We start from the raw sequence: 21,047 nt of genomic DNA, 5'->3' as shown, positions 1-21,047 counted from the left end.
AATAATAAACATTACGAAAGGAGATTCTAGAAGATAAGAACTGAAAATTGTTAAAGAGCTCTAAATTCCAGGGTCAGTAGGTTCAAACAAACAGTTAGCTGTGGTATAAGTTTAAAAAAACAAGTTTTTATCTTTCAATAACTGTAATACTTAGCACTCTAATCATTTAGAGCCCATTCAAAGCTGCATCAATTCGTTGACCAAAATCTGGTACAGGAGGCTTGAACAATTGATAAGCTATTAAACAAAAATCAATTTTCTGATCACGTTTATAAAGAAACAAAATATTTTATTAAGAAGATACCATCATTTAAGGTTGATAAGGTTACTATGATGATGTTTACATAGGCAATATAGTTGTTAAACAGGAGAAACAAAATAGGTCCTAGTATTGAGTCTTGAAGCACTCCACATTCTATTGGCTTGCAAGGATACATTGTTGTATCAACCCTTTCAAGCTGACTTCTTATGGTAAGGTATAACTTAAACCATGTGAGAGGTGTTCCCCTGAAACCGTAGTACTGCAATTTGTTGATAAAAATATTATGCCTTAGATAAATAATAAAAAGATGTTGCAGTGGAGTGATGGTTATTTAGGCTGGAGTAAACATTAAATTAGGATGGAGAATATATGTGAACATCATATGTGCATTTGTTACTTAAATATCTATATTGATAGTATTTTCTATTTAAACAGAATTGATAAAAGCCTTTTGACCAATATTTCAATGTTCTTAGATAACGTGGGAAAGATTGCAATTGGGTGTTATGAAAAATTGTCGGAGAAATCAAACTGTCTGGGAGCTTTTATCGAAAACTCTCGTCGAAATATTTTTACTAATTCACGTAAAGCAAATTTTATACAAAAACCTTTCTCATCAATCAATCATTAATTAATGAAATCGCATAAGAACCCATTCGGTAGCTTTGTGTTTATCGCGAACAGACAGAATGACGTGGCAGAAAACTATTAGTTTTTTATAATATGTAGGTAATAATTAATTATAAGCATATTTCTTCAATTTCTTGGACCTTTTGACATATTAATGCTTCTAAATGTTTTTGATTTTAGGTTTATTCTGTTTCGAAATTAGTTTTTTTAAAGAAAGATAAAATTGACGTTTCGACTTTTCTTATAGTCATTATCAAAATATGATATTGACACTGACAATTTGTCTATTTATATTAATCAATAGATCACCTACATCATGAACATCAAACTAACAATAAAATCTAAATAGAAATTTGTTCTAATAAATAATTTAAGTAAAATTTATATTTCTATTTTGTAAATTCTAAAAAAAACTACAAATAATTCAATTCATTAAGTACTGCTACATATTAGAGATGTAAGGAATGAGGAAAAATCAATTTGTCCTATTAGAACAAATTTATGTCTTGATTTTATTCTTATCTATTGATTAATATAAATGCGCAAATTGTCAGTGCCAATATCATATTTTGATAAAGACTTAAAGAAAATTTGAAACGTCAATTTTATCTTTCTTTCAAAAATTATTGAAAAAAAACTAATTTTAAGACAGAGAGACCTAAAATCAAGAACATTTAGAAGCATTAATAATTTATTTATAGATTTTCCAGTAATTTAGTTTCACTCAAGAAATAATTCACGCCAATATTATCATGGAATCATATTCAATCACCGTAATTCCATTACTTAGTTAATATTAATCTTTTCAAAAGAATAAACGAGTCACTCGTTATCAAGTTAAGTTGGATTTTCTGGAACCGTTGATGATATTCACGCTGAACACACCGTTTACACTACCTCTACACCAACACTCACAATTACACTGTTTGACGCAAAATCATTAAATTATCTGAAGACGGCAACTTGGTTATCGAAACGCACATCAGACAGTATAATTGTGCTGGTCTAGTAGTAGTGTAAACAGTGTGTTCAGTACAACTGGTTATTAAATTTTATTGTCTAAAAGTCCTCTTTTGATATTTTGAAATTTTGAATATCTCTAAGTATATATTTGAGATGATGCTACAAACCATTAATTTCCAATGAAGTTTTCAATTTATGTCAATATTGATACGAATTGATCACAAATAATTGTAATTATAAACATCCAATTATCTAATTACGTAAAATTAAATATCCTGAAGAGCCATAGAACCAAATGGTAGATGGAAATTGATTAAATTTTATCTATAACACTAGTTTAATCATTTTCACTTTTCATTTTATACTTCAAAACAAATGTTTATAAATGTATCAACCCACCTTCGTTAAACCTGGAAGTGTTAGCAGAAATATTCTATCACATCATATTTTTTTCTTCAACCAAATAATTTTTTTCACTTACCCTTACCATGGTTAACTTATGTTCAATATTCGTTAATTCTTAATCATTGTCCAATGTTTTACTTCAAATATAAATAAAGTGTCGAAAATAAAATGCAAACAAAGTTCTATTTTTTTTTGTTATGTTTGTGGACAGTTAATATTTTCCAAAAAGAGAAGACCTATCGTAAAAAGTGCACATCTTCATTATTTTGGATTTCCTAATATGCACCATGATAAAAAGTCTTTTATGAAAACTGTACTTGAATTTTACATTGGAAATATCTTCTGTTCCCAATACGTCACGTTAATTCCAGTCAAAATATATTAGAAGATGACAATAGAAGTGATGTTGAAGTTGAAGATAATCAAGTTGAATTATCAAGATCCAAAGCAGTACTTCTTTCTAACTGTTACAAAAATGAAATTTCCAACATCAGATTCGAAAAGTACCTTGTCATAAAACAAAAGTTAGTTTTACTCAGAATTTTTGAAAAGAGAAGTACAAAAGAACTTCTATGGAGAGCGCGCAGCGTTCTCAGAGTCATCGGTTTGTTATTAACTGCTAAAGGTGGATATATCAAATACTCCCAGGAGGAGCGTTTTGATTAAAATTCAAAAATTTTTAAATAACATCGCTCAGGAGTTAATGTTGATCTGTAACCATCTTCTTAATTCTTTTTCTGTTGGTCTGTTATCGACATAAACAATAATCAATAACTTAAAGTTGAGATATAGAAAATAAACTAGTGTAAGTATTAAGTGCTTTGTTAGTATTTTCTATTGGTTTAGAAAAATTCTCAAGGAGACATTTGTTAGTTATACGATTGGAGCTATAAAAATGAGTTATGGAAATTGCCATATGGTCTATAAACAGTGAAAGTAAATATTTAAGGAATCGATACCAACTTCTAAAACAATTCATCAAGAAGAATTATGATTCTTAATTTTGCAAATTGTTTTCTTACGCAAACTTCCAACATCGCCAATAATGTTTGCCAAACAACACTCCCTGTTTGAAGTCATTTTTTCTATATGACAAAGTAAATTGAAGGTAACTGTTTTATCACCGGCTTTATACATTATATTGACTTTTATCACAAATATTGAGTCTAGAAGGTAATTCATGTTTACGTAAATTTAGAAGCTCATTTCTGATAATATCTAAATTTACATAAAACACTATACAGTTGATTATATTGTCGATCACATTAGCAAAAAAAATAATTACTATTTTATTCCCTCCATATATCAATATCCCTTTATGAAAGCATATTATTTTGATCTTCAACCGATTCACCTCGCTCTTGAGTAGTTTGAAATTAATCGACAAAAAGGTGATATAAAGTTGATTATTGAAAATGAATTTTCATATTGCGAATAGATTTTCGTACGCAGAAGTGCTAAAAATGTTTAGTCCAGCGAAATCTAAAGCGGTCAAAGGTTTACTTTAGCCATTTGTCAACAATATGAGTGATCATCACAACGGATAAGGAAGCGGAATGAAAGAAAATCAATTTAGTTTATCTTTAAATTGATTTGTCGACTGTTGAAATTTTTGTGTTGAATGAAACAAGCTGTAACACTTTGAATAATTACTTGGGTATGAAATGAGATATCGCATCTAAGTGTCGAAAGAACATTGACTAATAGCAATTACTAACAACGTATCCGTTACGGGGCCTAGTTGCTGAAATATAGGGTGTTCAAAATTTTAAATCAAAATCAAAAATTTGCCATAAATCAAGAACGCCTATAAATTTTTGTTGCAAATTTGCTGAAAAATAGAGAGATAAAAATGACAACTAACCCTGACAGCGCGCCTATGGTAAAATTTTTCAAAAGTTTGTTCATGTCAAATATTACTTTATTAAGAAGCATATTGGTCACCAAATTTGAAAAAAAAGCGTTCTTGATTTATGGCAAATTTTTGCTTTTAACACCCTTTATGTCAGCAACTATAAGGGTTCGTATTCCTATATCAAAATGAATCATTTATTGAAATCTCTCTATGGGAGAGCGTTGTCGGTCGAATATAGAAACACCCTGTATAACTAATGAATCCAGATTCAATATTCATAAAATTTATTTTATATAGTGATGAAACATGTATTCATGAAAAACTGAGCTACTTAATGGGCCAAATCCGAGAAAAAACTATTTACTATTGCTTTAAACAAAAGATAGGGTTCACAGCTTTTGGTTTGATCATCATAAATTTTGAAAAAATAGATCACACAAAGGTACCTTACAACGTTGTAATTGCATCATATCGTTCAATACTTGATGTATAGAATTTGCAACGATTCTTGAAGATGTTCTTAAAAGTGTTTTGACCCGTCTATTGGGGAAAGTGGTACTGCAAAATATTTGAATTTTAATTTAACTTATTACAAATTTTACTGTTCGACATTTAAAATATCACATTTAAGAAATAAATTCCTAAACAGTCTCACAAAATATCGCATAATATAGAAAATCAATGTGGTCATCAATGATCGCCAATAATGGATCAATAAAGCTTGCAATCCATTACTATAGTATACAGATGGTTCCAAGCTAGCACAAAGATTTGTATTGGGCATTTTTAGATCAAAATGAACTAATTTTCAGTTAGATTTGCTAGAAAACATATTTATATGAAAGGTACTAAATACATGTCCAAGTTAGTGTGAGAGTATCAATATCTGAAAACATTAGCTGATAGAAACAAAATAATACTTAATAAGACTACTAGGCCACCAAGGTATACCAGGCAATGAGGAAGCCAACAACCTTGTCAAAAATTTTTTGAACCAGAGCCAACTGTAACCTTTGGAGATGTTACCTGAACAACGAACTGATTGGATGGCTAAAAAATCTGATAGAGTCTCAATAGAAAAACAATCCAGGACTAAGAAAAACCATAACACCATATCAGCTAAAAAGTCTAAGAAGCTTCTCGAAATATCCAGAAACGTTGAATTCCATTTTAAGACGATAGGTAGGCAGAAGACGACAACTATAGATTCTGTAAACAATTCATAGAGACAGAAAAGCATCAACTCTGCGAATGTCCAGCCTATTTTAGCAATAGACTTGACTTGAGCAAATTCAAGATATTTTAATGAAATCAGACGTTGTTCAGTTGTTCAATTCTCATTGAGAAAGTAGTTGTTAAACTTAAGTGTGATTTCTTAACTTTGCTTCAGAATTTCACCTATTTTGAAGGCATAATCTCGAGTCTTATAGCTGCAGGAGCTCTGAATGAGATGGATAAAGTCGATCATTTATTGTTGACGGTACCAAAGTCACATGAGGGTGTTATTACTGCTTTTAAAAGCAGAAAATCAAATGATCCTCACTTTAAAACCAAATTATTGGACCATAAAGTTAAAAATTAATCACGCCAAGCTGCTAGTTGCTAAAAGACCAGTTCCACTTTGTTAACTAAGGAACCTAGTGGAATATGGATTTAGCAACCTCTTTTGGTGCTGAAATTACATTCTGACAACGATTTAAGCAATATCCTAAGCAAAAATAATTCCACACATTTTAGTTTTGAGACCCATTTCATAATGTTAACAACTGAGCTCTCATTCTTTTTACATAAAAAGAGTAATAGCATATTTTCGCCCCTCACTAGTAACTTTTTGTTAAAAATCCCAATATATTACTCACAGCCTTATTAATAATATAGAGTGCCGACAACTATAAATCACAGAAAATTGAAACAGCGAAGCGTAGCGTCAACACTTTCAACTCCAAAATGAGTGAACGGAAACAAATTGTTATCTAACTTATAATAAATATTCGTGGTCATTCCCTTATGAAAATTTTACTTGCAGAATACATCCTTGAATTTAAATAAGTATAGAATATTAATTTGTGAGTAGTAAAACATCATCTTTTATCGCATGTTTTGCTCCAAATAACATGTCAATAGAAATAGCTTAAATAGCTTAAAAAAATAATCAGAGTAGCTTTTCTCCATAAATAATCTTAATCAAGGTTCGATTATTCAATATAAAAGTAGAGTTGTTCTCATTTGACACGAAATCTTTCATGGGACTGATTTAATATTAATAAAGTCATCAACGTTATTATAACTTAGGACTATGAAGTTTGGTTTGTAAAAAATATTTCATATAAAAATAATAAATTGATTAATTAATAAATTAAGAACAAAGTCTGAGCATAGGTAAGACATGACTAAATATACAACAGAGAGAGAGGAAGAGGTTCTTAGGTTTTTTATGGTTAGGATGAGGATGTTCTTCATGTGAATTACAGAATTTGTTATATTTGGCCCTCTGTAGGGCTGGAGTTGTTATGATGCTACATATAATAGGACAAGAGACAAAATTTAGTAAAAGACAACATAATAAAAGATATTTGTACAACAAAATATTGATTTAAGTAGTATTTTTCAACAACGTCGCCTTTATTCTTGGCTCTATAACCGTAAAATTGAAGTATAAGGAATCCTCAACAAATGCCAAAGAGTGGTGTGTGAATAGTTTTTGATGAACTTCCAAAGCTACCCTCTATTCAGGGTATTTCAAAAAAGGTAATTTCATCTGTAGGATAGTTACAGAAAACATTTCAAATTTTTTACGATTTTGCCGCCACTACTGGCAACATTGTATTTAAATTTTATACGAATATGTTTCCAAAACTGATACATTCAATGAAATAGTTCTTATGTCTGGCTTTTATTGAGTACCCTGTAACTAGGTTCTTACCAAGTAGCATTGACCATAACTTATTCAATATTTATTAAGCAAAATTTCAAGTCCAAAAGGCTTGTACTCTTGATATAACTCAATACTGTGTACCGTTTTTGGAATATTTTTATTTGACAATTATGAAGTTTTTTTTTCGTTTTCGTTTTTTGCAAGGTTTCACAAAATTCCAGTCTTATCAGTATGGGATTCAAACTGTTGTTTGTTTAATACTAAGGCCCTCAATAGCTGAGTACCCATAATTATTTAACTTTGAATTTCACACGGCAATAGCATTTTCTCTGAGTTTTCCATGGAAAACTGTCATTCATTGCTAGTTATGACGTTGAGTTAATGATAATTACATTTCTGAAACCTTGTTATTTGTTAAATTAGATGTTGTTAATCAAAATGTACCCAATTTTTGAATATAATGCCATGTTATTAACCTTAGGCAAGTGTTTACGAAACAGTGCAGCTGTTACGCGTTATACAGAAAAGAAATTCTGGTAGAAGAACAAGAACCATTAATAAGGAAAATATGGTTTTAAATTTTGTTGTTAAAATCCAATAGTTAGCGTAAGTGATATGGCAAGACAAACAATTACGTTTTCAAGTACTTCGAGGATACTTGAAGAGCAACAGCTACATTCTTGTCATTACAGACAAGTCCAAGAGCTTTTGCCAGACGATCTACCGGTTGTTAAATATTCCAAGAAAGGGCAACACTCAATCCAAATGTATTCTTTTTACGGACGAGACCACTATTTGTGTGTTGAGAATCCACGTGTCTAAAGGGTATAACTTTACCAACACTTATTTAAAGTTGATGTTTGGGCAGCAGCTTTAGATCACAAATTAATAGGTTATCACATTCTACTTGGATATTTAAATGGTGATTTGTACCTGGATTTTTTAAACAATCACTTATCCGAGTTATTAGAAGATTTAACGCTAAACGAGCGAAGATCTCTATTTTTTATGCACAATGGAGCTCCACCGCACTTTGATAGAAGGTGTCGTGATTGGTTGAGTGACCATTTTCCGAATCCATGGATTGGTAGAGGTGCAGAAACTCCGATTCATTGCCCTCCTCGGTCATGCGATTTTAATCCTTTGGATTACACAGTTTGGTCGCATTTTTAATGCCACAGAGATCGCTATGTGATTCGAACCATCGAATCAAGTAATTCCGCTGCGAAAGAGACCCTCCTCATCCCCTGGACCAACAATATGCAGCCACTAGGCTCAAAACAAAACAAAAAAAAAATTTTTTCCCTTATCCGCCACTTCGACTGCTAGCAACAGCATACGAAGATCTCCCGGAAACCTACCTTAATTTCCTCGATAGTTCCCCCATATCAATCAGATAAATTCCGATCCCCCACACCCACCCTCACTGTTATTCGATCATCGGAGTTGCAGGTTTTCTGCGGTTTCCCTGCAACCTGGAGAACCGATTCTCCAGACAAATGACCGACGATAGGGAATAATACAGCCGCACCTGTACCCGCCCACCCCAAATTAGATTAAGAAAAAACACAAAATAAACAAAAAAATATATAAAAATAATCCAAAAAAAATAAATAAAAAAAAATGGATAAAAAATAACAACCCCGCTAGAAGCAGCCGAGCAAGCAATCCCCAACAAAACAGCCACAAACCCAGCCCTGCAGAGGAAAAAAAATTCCTATAACAGGGCCTAAGCAAAAATACTCAAATTACCAAAAAAAAAACCTTCCTTCCAAATTCTACCCAACGAATCTCTTTCTTTTTTGCCACAGAGATAAACTCACCTCAAGAATTGAAAAACTGAGCTCCACGTCACTTTAATGAAGTCATAGCTGACTTCCAACCGTTTAGAAGATTAATGGATTCTTTAGAAAAATGGATTGACTTGTGAAACCGGAGGACATTATAAACACCTACTCTGATTGAATTCTATTTCATGTTATTAGGCTTTTTTAAATTCTCATCTTCTGATTTTTCATTTAATTAGTACATTTATCATTACTTCATACCAGCATCGGTTATTACTTTACAATTTTCAAATCAAAATATTCCAAAAACGGTACAGTTTCGAGTTTTATCAAGACTAAATTTTTGGTGTAAACTCAAAAAAATTATATTTTAGTTCACTTGAAATTAAATTTTGCCCAATAAATCTAATATTGAAAAAGTTATACTCAATACCTCTTTGTACGAACCGTGTAACTAGTGCCATCTATGAGAGCGCCATGTTTCTTTAAACATAACATAAAGAAAATGGTTTTCGATTTTGGATAAATTTGGAGGAACAAAAACTTTGAACGTTAATTAAAGGTTATTTTCCTACAATTGCATATTAAAAAACTATCTACAATGTGGGTATCGCGATTGCTTAAGGGTGAAAGAAGGTTGGTTCGCATTAAAAACATAATACACAATCCGTCGATATGTCACAGCATATGAAACTTGGCTACGTCATTATAATCCAGATACAAAAATAACAGTCGTGCTCCCAAGAGAGCAAAAACCGTCTTTTCGACAAATAACGTCTTGACCATATTGTTTTGTGATTTCAAAAGAGTAATCTCCATAATTTAGATAAAAGGGTTGAAAAATGATAAACCAATGCTGATTTACCAAATCTTTCTGGTACCGAGCTTAAGAGAAAATGACTGCGGTTATTGAAAAAGTAGTTGTATTCTATTACGACAATACTTATACTCATTCGTCCACAATTTTTGCAAAAAAATTAGGAGAATTGCGTTACGATTTACTACCTCATCCGCTATATTGATCTAGGTCTCTTCGATAAGTTTAAAGATAAAGACTTGGAATCGCACTAGACTAAGTGGATAGAGTTGAAATTGAATTTAAGTTCATTATAACTATTTCATTGAAAATTTACTTTTCATTCAAATTGCCCAGGTATATTTAATTCGTGGTTAGGAAGCGTCTTTCGAATATCTCGTTCGTAAAACGTAGAAAAGATCTAAGTAAACACAGACACCATTTGCGACAATGTATTGCTAAGAAACAAGTGTAAAATTACGATTCTTTATAGTCTAATAAACTCCAATTCTAGTTTAATTGCAGAATAAGAATAGAGAATTTTACAGTAATTTCATTTCCCTAGTAACCACATCAAACTAAGATATTGTCACTCTTTAAACTTTTGAACAAACACTCTTTGTAATAATACACTGGGATAATTAGTGACAGGAAGCATAAATGGCTTATATTTGTGTTGATATGTATTCTATAGTGCTATTAAGGTTGTCTTGTCTTGATTGGTGAAATTTTGCGCAGTCAGTTATTAGGTGTTTTACACATAGATCACATTGTGGGGATCCACTTTTGGTAATTGATTAAGTATGTGTAAGCTTCGTGTGGCCTATTCGTAACCTAGTTAATTCAATTTTCGCTGATTGACTGCGGCCAGGATTTCACTTCCGTAGTTTCACATCGCGTAGTTTCGATTCCGATGTTTACTACTCGTTTTGCACTTGTGTTTTAAGTAGTGATTTTGTTGTAAACCACCGTTTGCACCTCACTCGCGGTTTCACTAATTACTGCTTGTCGACCATTGTGGTCGGCTTCTTCGTTTCCTCATAGGCCAGTATGAGAAGGAATCCAAAGTATTTTCACACAATTTTTCATTTGTTGTAACTGTGATAATTCGACTTTAATTTAGAGTGCTATTGGGTGTGTGGTATGAAGACTTGTTAAATGGATTGAGTTAAGACAGTCTGTTATTATGAAGGAACTTTAAATATTTTTTGTTTTTACGTGAATGAGTGTTTACAGAATAGCTCTCCAATACAGACACATGGGTGCATCTTTATTTTCGAAGTAAAATCTACAGATGCATGCAAAACCGCCGACGGCGTAGGCACACTTCAATTTGTGCTACCTAAAACAAGCAACGTCTGTACTATCCATATAATTAGTCAACTTAATCTTACACACCCCATAGCATTCCAAATTAAAGTCGTCAAATCACAGTTACCACAAATAAATAATTGGATTTTGGATTCCTGCTCATACTGGCAAATAATAAAGCTATGGTCTCTTATAAACGCCGTCGGCCGCCTACAGCGTCACGCCGTACCCCCGCGTCTTGATGCTTATTACAGAAATGTACTGTTATCGTCTTTTTCCCACTCTGACGTTAGCATGTGGACACTGAGGCGCCATTAAAACACTTTACGCAGCGTCGATAGTTATTTCGAACCATTGCAGCATAAACGTCGTATCTGGCGTCGGTATAAAATGTGTAAATTCAATATTGATCATTAAAAATTCGAATTATGGTTGAATAATTCCAATATTATTGTGCATTATCCAAGCAACTTTTTCTTCAGGTTATATGAGCTTAGTATGCCTTTTGGATGGTAGTTTTATTAAATAATCCCGCACAAGTTCTACGGTATGTTTGAATTGTTCTTATTTGACATGAAAATATCAAATTTAGTATTGTTGTCTTTCAAGTATTTCATTTACAAAATTTGGAAGCATTATTCTTTCTGCGTCTTCATAAATAATCGGTACCTTGTTGCTATGAGTTTTCTCATGCGGTCGTCTTGTGTCTCCTCTTCAAGTAACACAAGCATCGCCAAAAGTGTCGACTGCTAACACTGTTTGTCGACTACTGTTGTGAACAAGACGTCTTCGTTCGCGTATGAGATGTATTGATCGCTGGCGTTCAGACGTCGATCGGAACGTTCACGTTCAAGTCAGACGCCGCATACAGCATTTAATAGGAGACCGAGACCGAGGAAACGAAGAAGCCAACCACAAGGCTCGACAAACAGTGATTTGTGAAACGTCGAGTGAATTGTAAACGGTAATATACAACGATATGAAATCAAATAGTTAGAGTACGTTTGATAATAACTGTCAATGATTTGATATCGGTTAATTCATCGGTTCCCAAACAGTGCGTGATGCTCCGCTCGGTGCTGGCTCAGCGAGGAAACTACTTATCAGTGTTGCCAATGTAGTTTGGCAATTTTAGCCACTTATCAAGAAAAAATTATCCACCATTATCGAACTTATTACTTTATTACCGATAGTCAGCCATTGGAGGCTGGTATTCAAAATTGCGAATGGCGAAATGCGATTAAAGGAATCTCTTTCAAATTTATATTTACAATTTCTTATATTTACACTGTTTTAAAATTTTTTTATAAAAGAGAGTTGGGATTTTTCTAATGTTTGTTTCAAATAGATTTTTTGGCAGTAAATCATGTATTATTACAACTCTTGTATGTAGTTAAATGTTATTCCTTGACCTCTGTAAGAACAAGGGAAACCTAGTAAACTCTATCAGCAACTAAATAATCTATGAGAAAAGTGATTATTCTAAGCGCGCCGCCAAGCCATGTGGCTCTGAAAGGGAGCTGAGGGTTAAAAATATTTGGAACCTCTGGGTTAGTTAATTGTGATCGTGTCAAAATTTTGATATTATTTATCTGCTGTAGCTTTCAAAAATACCCAATTAACAGATGAGAAACATATTTATTTGAGTATAGTGGATCTGTTCAAAATATTATAATGAGTTATTTGTAGAGAAATGAAAAGGCATAATTTAGTTTGATAAATCACTTTGAGAAAACTGATAGGGACAAAACTAGATTCTTTTCAAAAATACATGTTGAAATTCAATAAAAACTTGCTGGCACTAAAAAACTGATCTCATATACCAAGTCTCCTCCCCTTAGTCTTGAAATGGTTATCCTCTACTCTAGCACTAGTCAAACAACACACATCTGCCGAACTTTTACTTTCGGGTGCTCAGGGCCGGATTAAGATTTTTGAGGCCCGGGGCTAAAATAGTGACGGGGCCCCCTTAAGGAATTCGGAAGCCCGGAAAAACAAGAGTAATAAAAGTAATAGGCATTTTCAATAAATTAATTATACCACATATTTTCTGTACAAATAATTATTGCATACATTATCTCAAAATTTTAAAAATAATATCAATACGTTAGATTTGTGGTATCGAAACATCAAAAATACAGAATGTTTTCCAAATGATGGGGCCCTCTTGGACCTGGGGCCCGGGGCTATAGCCCCCCCAAGCCCCTAGCTTAATCCGGCCCTGCGGGTGCTTCATCTTATTTAAAATATCTTGATAAGAAAGTCTAGAAGCAAATTTGCTTTGATCTACTTGATTGACTAACGCTGAAAGTGGAACTCAATCCTTCAAAAAGGTATATTTAGCTGCTAAAACTGGGTACCTACAAAATGAGTATTTTCCCTTGTTATGTCAAAAAAAATTCGATCTACTAGTAAAAATGATACAGTCTTGATTGGGAATCTTCGAAATATAACCACTTTTGTATATAATCATCTCATTGTTTTTTTTTTGATATTTCAGGTTATTTGGAACAAGGCCTTCTAGTAACCAATCCGCAGAAACTCAGGGCGCACTATCTCCAATCAAAATCTTGGCGAACAGACATTTTGTGCGTCATTCCTACAGATTTAACTTATTTTTGGTGGGCCCCTAATGAGTGTGATCTAAAAGTGCCGTGCCCGGTAATAGTGCGACTCAACAGACTGTTTAAATTACCAAGATTATGGGAATGGTTTGAAAGAACAGAAACAGATACAAACTACCCGAACGTTTTCAGAATTTGCAAAGTGGTACTCGCTATCCTAGTGTTGATACATTGGAACGCATGTTTATACTTTGCCATTAGTTATTTTATAGGCTTTGGGTCAGACAATTGGGTCTATAATTTAAATGGACCGCAGAATGCTTCTTTGACTAGACAATATATTTATAGTTTTTATTGGTCAACTTTGACTCTGACTACTATCGGTGAAACCCCAGTGCCTGAAAACGATGCCGAGTACTTGTTCGTTGTCGCGGATTTCTTGGCAGGAGTCTTGATTTTTGCTACTATTGTCGGTAAGTAATATTTGATATAACTTATGTGTAAACTTGAGTTTTATAACAAAGAAGTATATATTTACGAAATTTAGAAAATATGTACTAAAATCTTGAAACATACAACAATATACACAAATGTATGCTTCTGTGTATATCTGTACCCTTAAAGAAGCTCTTATAAATACTTTTGTCATGTTGTTAATTAAATTATTAACCAGTGGGAAATTATTTCTTCTCCTCGGGTCAGTGAATTTAAATTGGAATAAAATACTTTTGAATGTGTTACCGCTTTTACCATGTATGTAGCAGCGTAGGTAAACATTAACACAACTTAAACGGTACAGCATTCGGTAAAACCATGTTTGCTGAATAAATCTACAAAGCGGGTCTCATAAGTAATGTCGGTTTTCATATGTGAAAATTTCGTCGAAACTTGTTGATACTAGTCTATATATCTATTGAGAGTACCTTACTTTCTTTTGATCATTCTCTCTTTGATTATTCACAATAAGAAGGACCAGGATGAATCTGTAATTCATGTATTGTTAAGTCAATCGTTTTAATAGTGAAGATTTGAAGCTATTTAAAATCATTAGGTAAGATGTAGGAAAGTTGTCGAATAGTGCTACATGCATTAATAGAAACAAGTAGAGGTGTGTAAACAGCTCCTTGTCCTGCCAAAAAATGATCCTTCCCATCGCAAGAAACACTGCGTCTACATTGTTATAGTTCTTCCAATATCAATTGCAGAAGATAGTTATGCGAGGAAAAATAAATAGTTCATAAATACGCACGGCACTCATACCAAATTACCAAATGAAAAAATTCGGTAAACATCTAACAAACCGGCAGTCCACGTGGACTCTATTTACCAATGAAAACATCGAATCGTAAAGATAAATGCATTTCTATTGGCCGAAGCTGTATGTACACAATTTCTTCGAAATATTCCATCCAAAAAGTCTGCGATAAGCAGTGGAGTGGCTTGGTGAGATTAATTAAATTCATAAATTTCTTTTAATAAATAGAAATATATTCTTTAGACCATTGGCGAATAAAGACAATGCACAGTGTAGTCACAATAAAGACAGGTATGAATTTAATAATGAAAATTTAGATATACAAACACAGCAAGTTATTTTAAATTTATTCTAATGTTTAAAAAGGAAAATATTCAGTAATCTGATAACGTAATCATAATAAGAATTGCTGAATTAACTAGAGTAAATAAATTTTCCATATATCGAGTAGCCACGAAGGGGTTGCTGTGGATCATTCACAGAACCGAAAAATTAAAATCAGTTGACAAAGCTTCTCAAGATTTTATACGTAGGACAATAATTTATAGTTTATATAATGAGAACAGTGCTGCGACATTAGAAGTAATACAGCAAAAGGTAGCAGATTATCCAGAATACAATTATACCAGTTTAGAAACATTGCCTCAAGTTTTATCAGTATGTGGTTTTAAACACAAAAAACTCAATAAACGGATGCCAATAACCGAATCGTCAAGGATCGTTTGATGGTGACAATATTATTTGCGACAGATAAAAGAATACCGAAGTTCTAAATTTCGATTGGGTTGACAATAGTAAAAATTGATGTTTGAATGTGCCATGTTCTAAATTCTCATTATAATAATACACGATGGAAGCAATGCTTTATTAATATATGCTAAAAAAATTTATAAAAATAATAAATTTATAAAATGCGGTATCTATAGTAGATCAAACAAAATTGTCTAAACTAAAATCTGTGGTTAGACAAACGACATTTACCAGAGCCCATCCCAAAAAGTAGTCAATTCGATCGGAAAGTCTTGTTGTGTGTCTGATCGAATTATGAAACTTTAGTGTACTTTCATATCATTCCAGATGGTCGAGTAATCAATGCCGAGGTATATAGTGAATATTTGATGCGAATGTATGAGGTTTTATCGGAGAAATATCTAGGTTGAGTTAACCGAAAGCGAGCTCTCTTACAAGACAATACTAAACCACATTCTGAAAAACTTACATGGAATCAGAATCAGAACCTGGTGATACTAAACTCCTACCACAACCAGCATCTAGTCCGGACATTGCACCGTTAGATCACTATTTATTCAAAATCTTGGCGAAATTCTTACGTAGGAGAAAATTCTAGCCCAAAGGAAATGTTAAAAATGCAATGTGACTATTTTTTGTATTCATGCCAAAAGAATGGTTTCACCAACTTCTCGAAGAGCTTGCTAAACGTTGGAATACAACCATAGAATATGATGGGATTTGACCTCGCATATTAAGGCTTTATATTTTTATGACTAACTAATAAACAATATATCTAACTCTTTCACGGCAACAAAGAAGGGTTTCGTTGAGAAATGCCCAATCTGAGTATCTAGTACTTCTGTGAATTCCAGATCTTCAACAAAATTAGATAAATGTTAGTTACTAGGGCCTATATCAATTAATTTTTTATTTTATGAAAAAATTCCGAAAACAATATATTTTGTATTTGTTGAAAAATATTTACCACTACCACAAGGCTTACAAAAAAAAATGTTCACCATGAAACTATAGTTAGTGTTGAAGTTTTTGATCATGTTTAGATAAATTACATGCGGGAAGTTTTCCAAGTAGTTGTTTCATCTCTATCCACGATGTTTTATTGGTGGAAAATCAGGATTACTAGCAGTCCGTTCCAAAAGTGGAACACCGAATTCTTCTATCCATTTTAAGGCTCTTTTAGACCTGTTGAAATTCCCAACTGTCAAATTTAATCCCATAGACTGTGGAAGTAAGTAATTTGAATAGGAATTTTCATTTGTATTTGAAATTTCTTCAATAATATGTCTTCTACAAAACCATCCAATCGGACCTCTTCACTCCATTTTATTACATCCAACTGATGAGAACTATAACTCATATGTGCTTTTTTCCATTTCAATGATTTTCTCTATTTCATAGTTTGTATTCAATTTTATGCAAAAACGTATGATTATTTTAAGGGTTTAAATAAACTCTTTATTATTTGTGATATTATGAACTTTCAATAACCTCGATGCTCATTTATTAATATTTGTAAATATATTCACGATTTCCCTGCAAAATTTTCCAGAATTGCAACGTTTTAAAACGATAAAAACAATTTTTGCATCAATAAATCATATTAACAGATGTTGAATTACTTTTGTGATAGTTATCTCTATAATTATTTGTAATTTTCAAAAGCTGCCATAATTAAATAAATAAATGAACAAGCATGTAAGCTTGGCTATTTCCTAATTGTGAGAAGAGCCAATTCAAATGGGAAGTGGCTCATATATATATTGCTGTGTACAAATGTCGTGCGGGTGTATTTACACACAATCGGCTCTTAACAACAAAACGACTCTATTCAAAAGACAGGGTACACGATAAAGGCTGAAAATGAGTTGTTTAAACCGTAATTATATGAGCGCTGTTCCTGCATTGTTTACTTCAATTCAATGGACAAAACTAAAAAAATTGGTTTTAGTGACAGCTTAAAATATAAAACAGCCAATTTATAGTACCATTTCTACTTTTGTTCAATTTATAATGATGTCAGCATTAGCCTACTCAGGTCTAACAAATAAAAAATGAAATTAGTCATATTTGTTGGTGTTTTCCGAATGAAATAGATATAAGGACAATAATTATATTGTCATTTTGATATCGAATTATTAATCGTTGATTATATTAATTTTTGAGTGAAATAGAAATTGATGTTTCAATAACATGTCTCCATAATAATAGCTATAGAACATAAATTATGTAGATGAAGTTAACCCTCACTGTAATTCTTGAAATGCATCGTTAAACCAATAATAAGAGTTATTAGAGTAGAAACAAGTATATAATGACTCATGAATAGCAGAGTATGAGACAATTTGTATGACGATAGTAGTTGACTAGTGCTTAATGTTATATTTTTCTTACTTTCACTTTAACTATAGCATATTGCCAAACTAAAACCAGAATCACACCACTAACTACAAAAAAGTTGCCTAATTGGCAACGATAATAACAAGTACTAGCAATAACAAAATTTTAAAACGTACCACCGTCTATAAGGTGTCCACTTTCTCTTGATGAATATAAGTATTTTCCACGTCAGTCTTTTATCTATAGGTTATTTCAGAAAGGTGTAGAGTAATAAAACCTCATTAGGTATGCAAATGGAGTACAGGGTGACCCAACGAATATTTAAGCCACTTTCATAGTTTGGCATTGATTTCATTGTGAAATTCGTTCTTTTTATCAAGTGCAGGTAGTACCACCCGGTTTGGGGTCAATTCATGAGTTTAGCCTATTGTTATCCATTCACAAACACTGAAAATATTGTGCCAAAGGCGTGCCAGTAGGATACTCGTAAAAAGGAAAGCTGAATTAAGCAGAGGCACTAATAGAAGGTTAAACGGTACCTATTAAACGCAAAACGAAACTATATAATCTACTACCTAAATAATCCCTACACAATATTTTGATATTGACACTTCAAGCCAGAACATATACTTTTCCTAATTCTCTTACGCAATTACTTGTAATTTTAATATTACAAACAATACTATTTCAACACCTACACCTATGACCGACACCGAAATTGAGCCGAACTGGACGAAATTCCCCATTTTATTACTCTATACCTTTCTGAAATAGACTATAGATATTTTTCATACTCTCTACTTGTGTGAACTGGCAGTTAAATCAGTTTACTGGACTGCACTGTTTTTCGCCGTATAAATATAATATGTCGAGAGTTTACTTCGTTGACTTTTCTTTCCTTTTCTCAACCATGCTTCTATTTCGAATGATATCTATAAAGGCGGCAGAGCAATACCTTTTATTTCTAAGTCATCGCTTATCTGCTTGACAATTCAATTCAATTCAACTACACTGTGCCATTAATGTTTCGACAGTCGATTTTGACGTTGATTTTGAAAACTCTAATAGGAAACCTGTAGTACCTAAATCGATTATTACACTTTTTATTTATTTATTATTATTATATTTTTTTCAGTGTAGCTGGTGAGCATGAAATAAATTTTTTTGCACAAAGAATAATACAGTTTTTTGTATATGTGGACACATATTTCTTTTTATAATTGGGTGTGTTCATATATTCATTGTCACTTTCAATATATACTCCTCCTCTATCCCTATATCTCTCCATTATTTGAGACATTGCAGTATTTTTCTATCAATTCAATTTTAATAATGCACAAATGGATTCCGCAAAGGTACATGATCGTATTTACCATCTAACAAATTATAGATAAAGCTGGTCGTCGAAATACAAATGCATTATGTGGATTTATTGATCTGGAGAAAGCTTTCTACAGAGTACCGAGGTAAAAAGATGGGAAAGTTTAGAAAGCAGAGAGAGATGTGGACTTACAAAATGCAATCATGAGCTTATATGAAAGAAATGTGAACGATGTTATTAGTAAAAACCTAATTTCTGAGGCTTTCCTAACCACAGAAGGAGTAAGACAAGGAGGGAGATTAAGTCCATTACTTTTCAACATATTTCTAGATGATATATTGAAGATGTATTTAGCGAATTCAATAAAAATTGGCATTGGAGCAGATGCTGATGACATATTGCAGAAAACAACCAAGATCACAGAAAAACTATGAGATTTGGAACAACTCACTGAAGCAGTTTGGCATGAGAATAAATGTAGAAAAGACTATGGCAGTCACAAAAAAAGATAAACACAGAAATAGAAGGATATTGGATTAAAACGGTGAGAACATTTAACACCTTGGAACAGAAATAGAAAATACAGACAATGAAGAAATTACCAAAATAAATGCCATAAACACATATTACACCATAAACAACGGCCCAATAAATAAAAGAGAAGTCTCAAGAAGTAGAAATTTACCAACCAATATTAACCTACCGCTGCGAAACATGGTCTCTCACTAATAGGCAAAAAAGTACATTTCAAGCAGCAGAGATGGAATATTTGAGGCACGTGAAAGTTTTAACAATAAAGGATAAATTAATAAATGACCAAAAATGACAAGATCTTGAAATTACGTCTCTTATGGAATTCATTGAGCAAAGACATGAGGTATTGAGCGGGGACATTTACAAACAATTGAGTCAAGACCAGTGAAGAAAAAATGGGACGCAAAATTAGGCAAAAGCAAAAAAGTAGTTCTAAAGCAACATGGGACAAAGTTATAGGTGATATACTAAAATGAAAAGAAGCAAAAATACCTTAGACCTTTTATATATGTTTATTCTTCTAAATGTTTCTTGATTTTATGTCTCTTCTGTTTTAAAATTAGTCGAAAAGTCAATTTTTATCTTTCTTTTAAAAAAACTAAGAGGTAAACTGTTTACCTTCAGTCTCTGAAGACGAAAACTTGGTTATCGAAACGCGCGTCAAACAGTGTAATTGTTAGCGTTGGTGTAGTGATGGTGTAAACAGTGTATTCAATATGAATATCGCGAACGATTCCAGAAATTCAAACTTAGTCTCCGTTTTATCGATGGGCTTTCATTTACGCAACAAAAAATGTTCAATTCACATGATGCTTACTAATTAATAATAATGATAATTAATAACTTTATCAATACTTTATACCAGTAGGTTATTACTTCGTAATTTTCAAATCAAAATATTCCGAAAACTGTACACATTATCGAGTTTTATAAATAGTACCTTTTTGGTGTGAAATTAAATTATGTTTAAATTCATTTTTGGCTTAATAAAACTAATATTGAGAGTCAGACATAAAAACAAATTCATTGGATGTATCAGCATCAAAAACATATTCGTATAAAATTTAAATATACAATGTTGCAAATCGTTGCGGCAAAATCGAAAAAAATGTGTATAATTTTTTATATGTACATAATTATTCAAAATTATATACTATTTTGAACGAGAGAGATGTAGCTAAAACAGCGAAAAATCATTATGAGAAATATCTAATGACAAAGTTTGTAGATCTCACACTAATCCATTTTTATCTTGCAGTCAATTATATAATTTATTTTTGGTTACTTTAATAATGAGCATTATAATGTCTTTGAGCAGAATTGCACTCTCTGCAAATTAAAAATTTAGATCACATACCTAGTTTTATGATCAATGTACCAAATATAAAATAAGATATTG

At 32.2% G+C, this 21,047-nt stretch overlaps 1 protein-coding gene across 3 annotated transcripts in view; it reads left to right on the top strand.

Annotated features, from left to right (window-relative positions):
• LOC130897966 (cyclic nucleotide-gated cation channel subunit A) overlaps positions 1-21,047 on the top strand; it is a 224,062-nt gene that overhangs the window by 159,058 nt on the left and 43,957 nt on the right. For all 3 annotated transcript variants that reach the window (XM_057806963.1, XM_057806962.1, XM_057806964.1), the window contains one exon: positions 13,385-13,921. In XM_057806963.1, coding sequence (XP_057662946.1) covers positions 13,385-13,921 — 537 coding nt within the window. The remainder of the gene's footprint in view (positions 1-13,384; positions 13,922-21,047) is intronic.

The sequence above is a fragment of the Diorhabda carinulata genome, chromosome 9 (assembly GCF_026250575.1).
Source record: "Diorhabda carinulata isolate Delta chromosome 9, icDioCari1.1, whole genome shotgun sequence".
Lineage (NCBI taxonomy): Eukaryota > Metazoa > Arthropoda > Insecta > Coleoptera > Chrysomelidae > Diorhabda > Diorhabda carinulata.
This window is presented reverse-complemented; position numbering and strand designations above follow the sequence as displayed.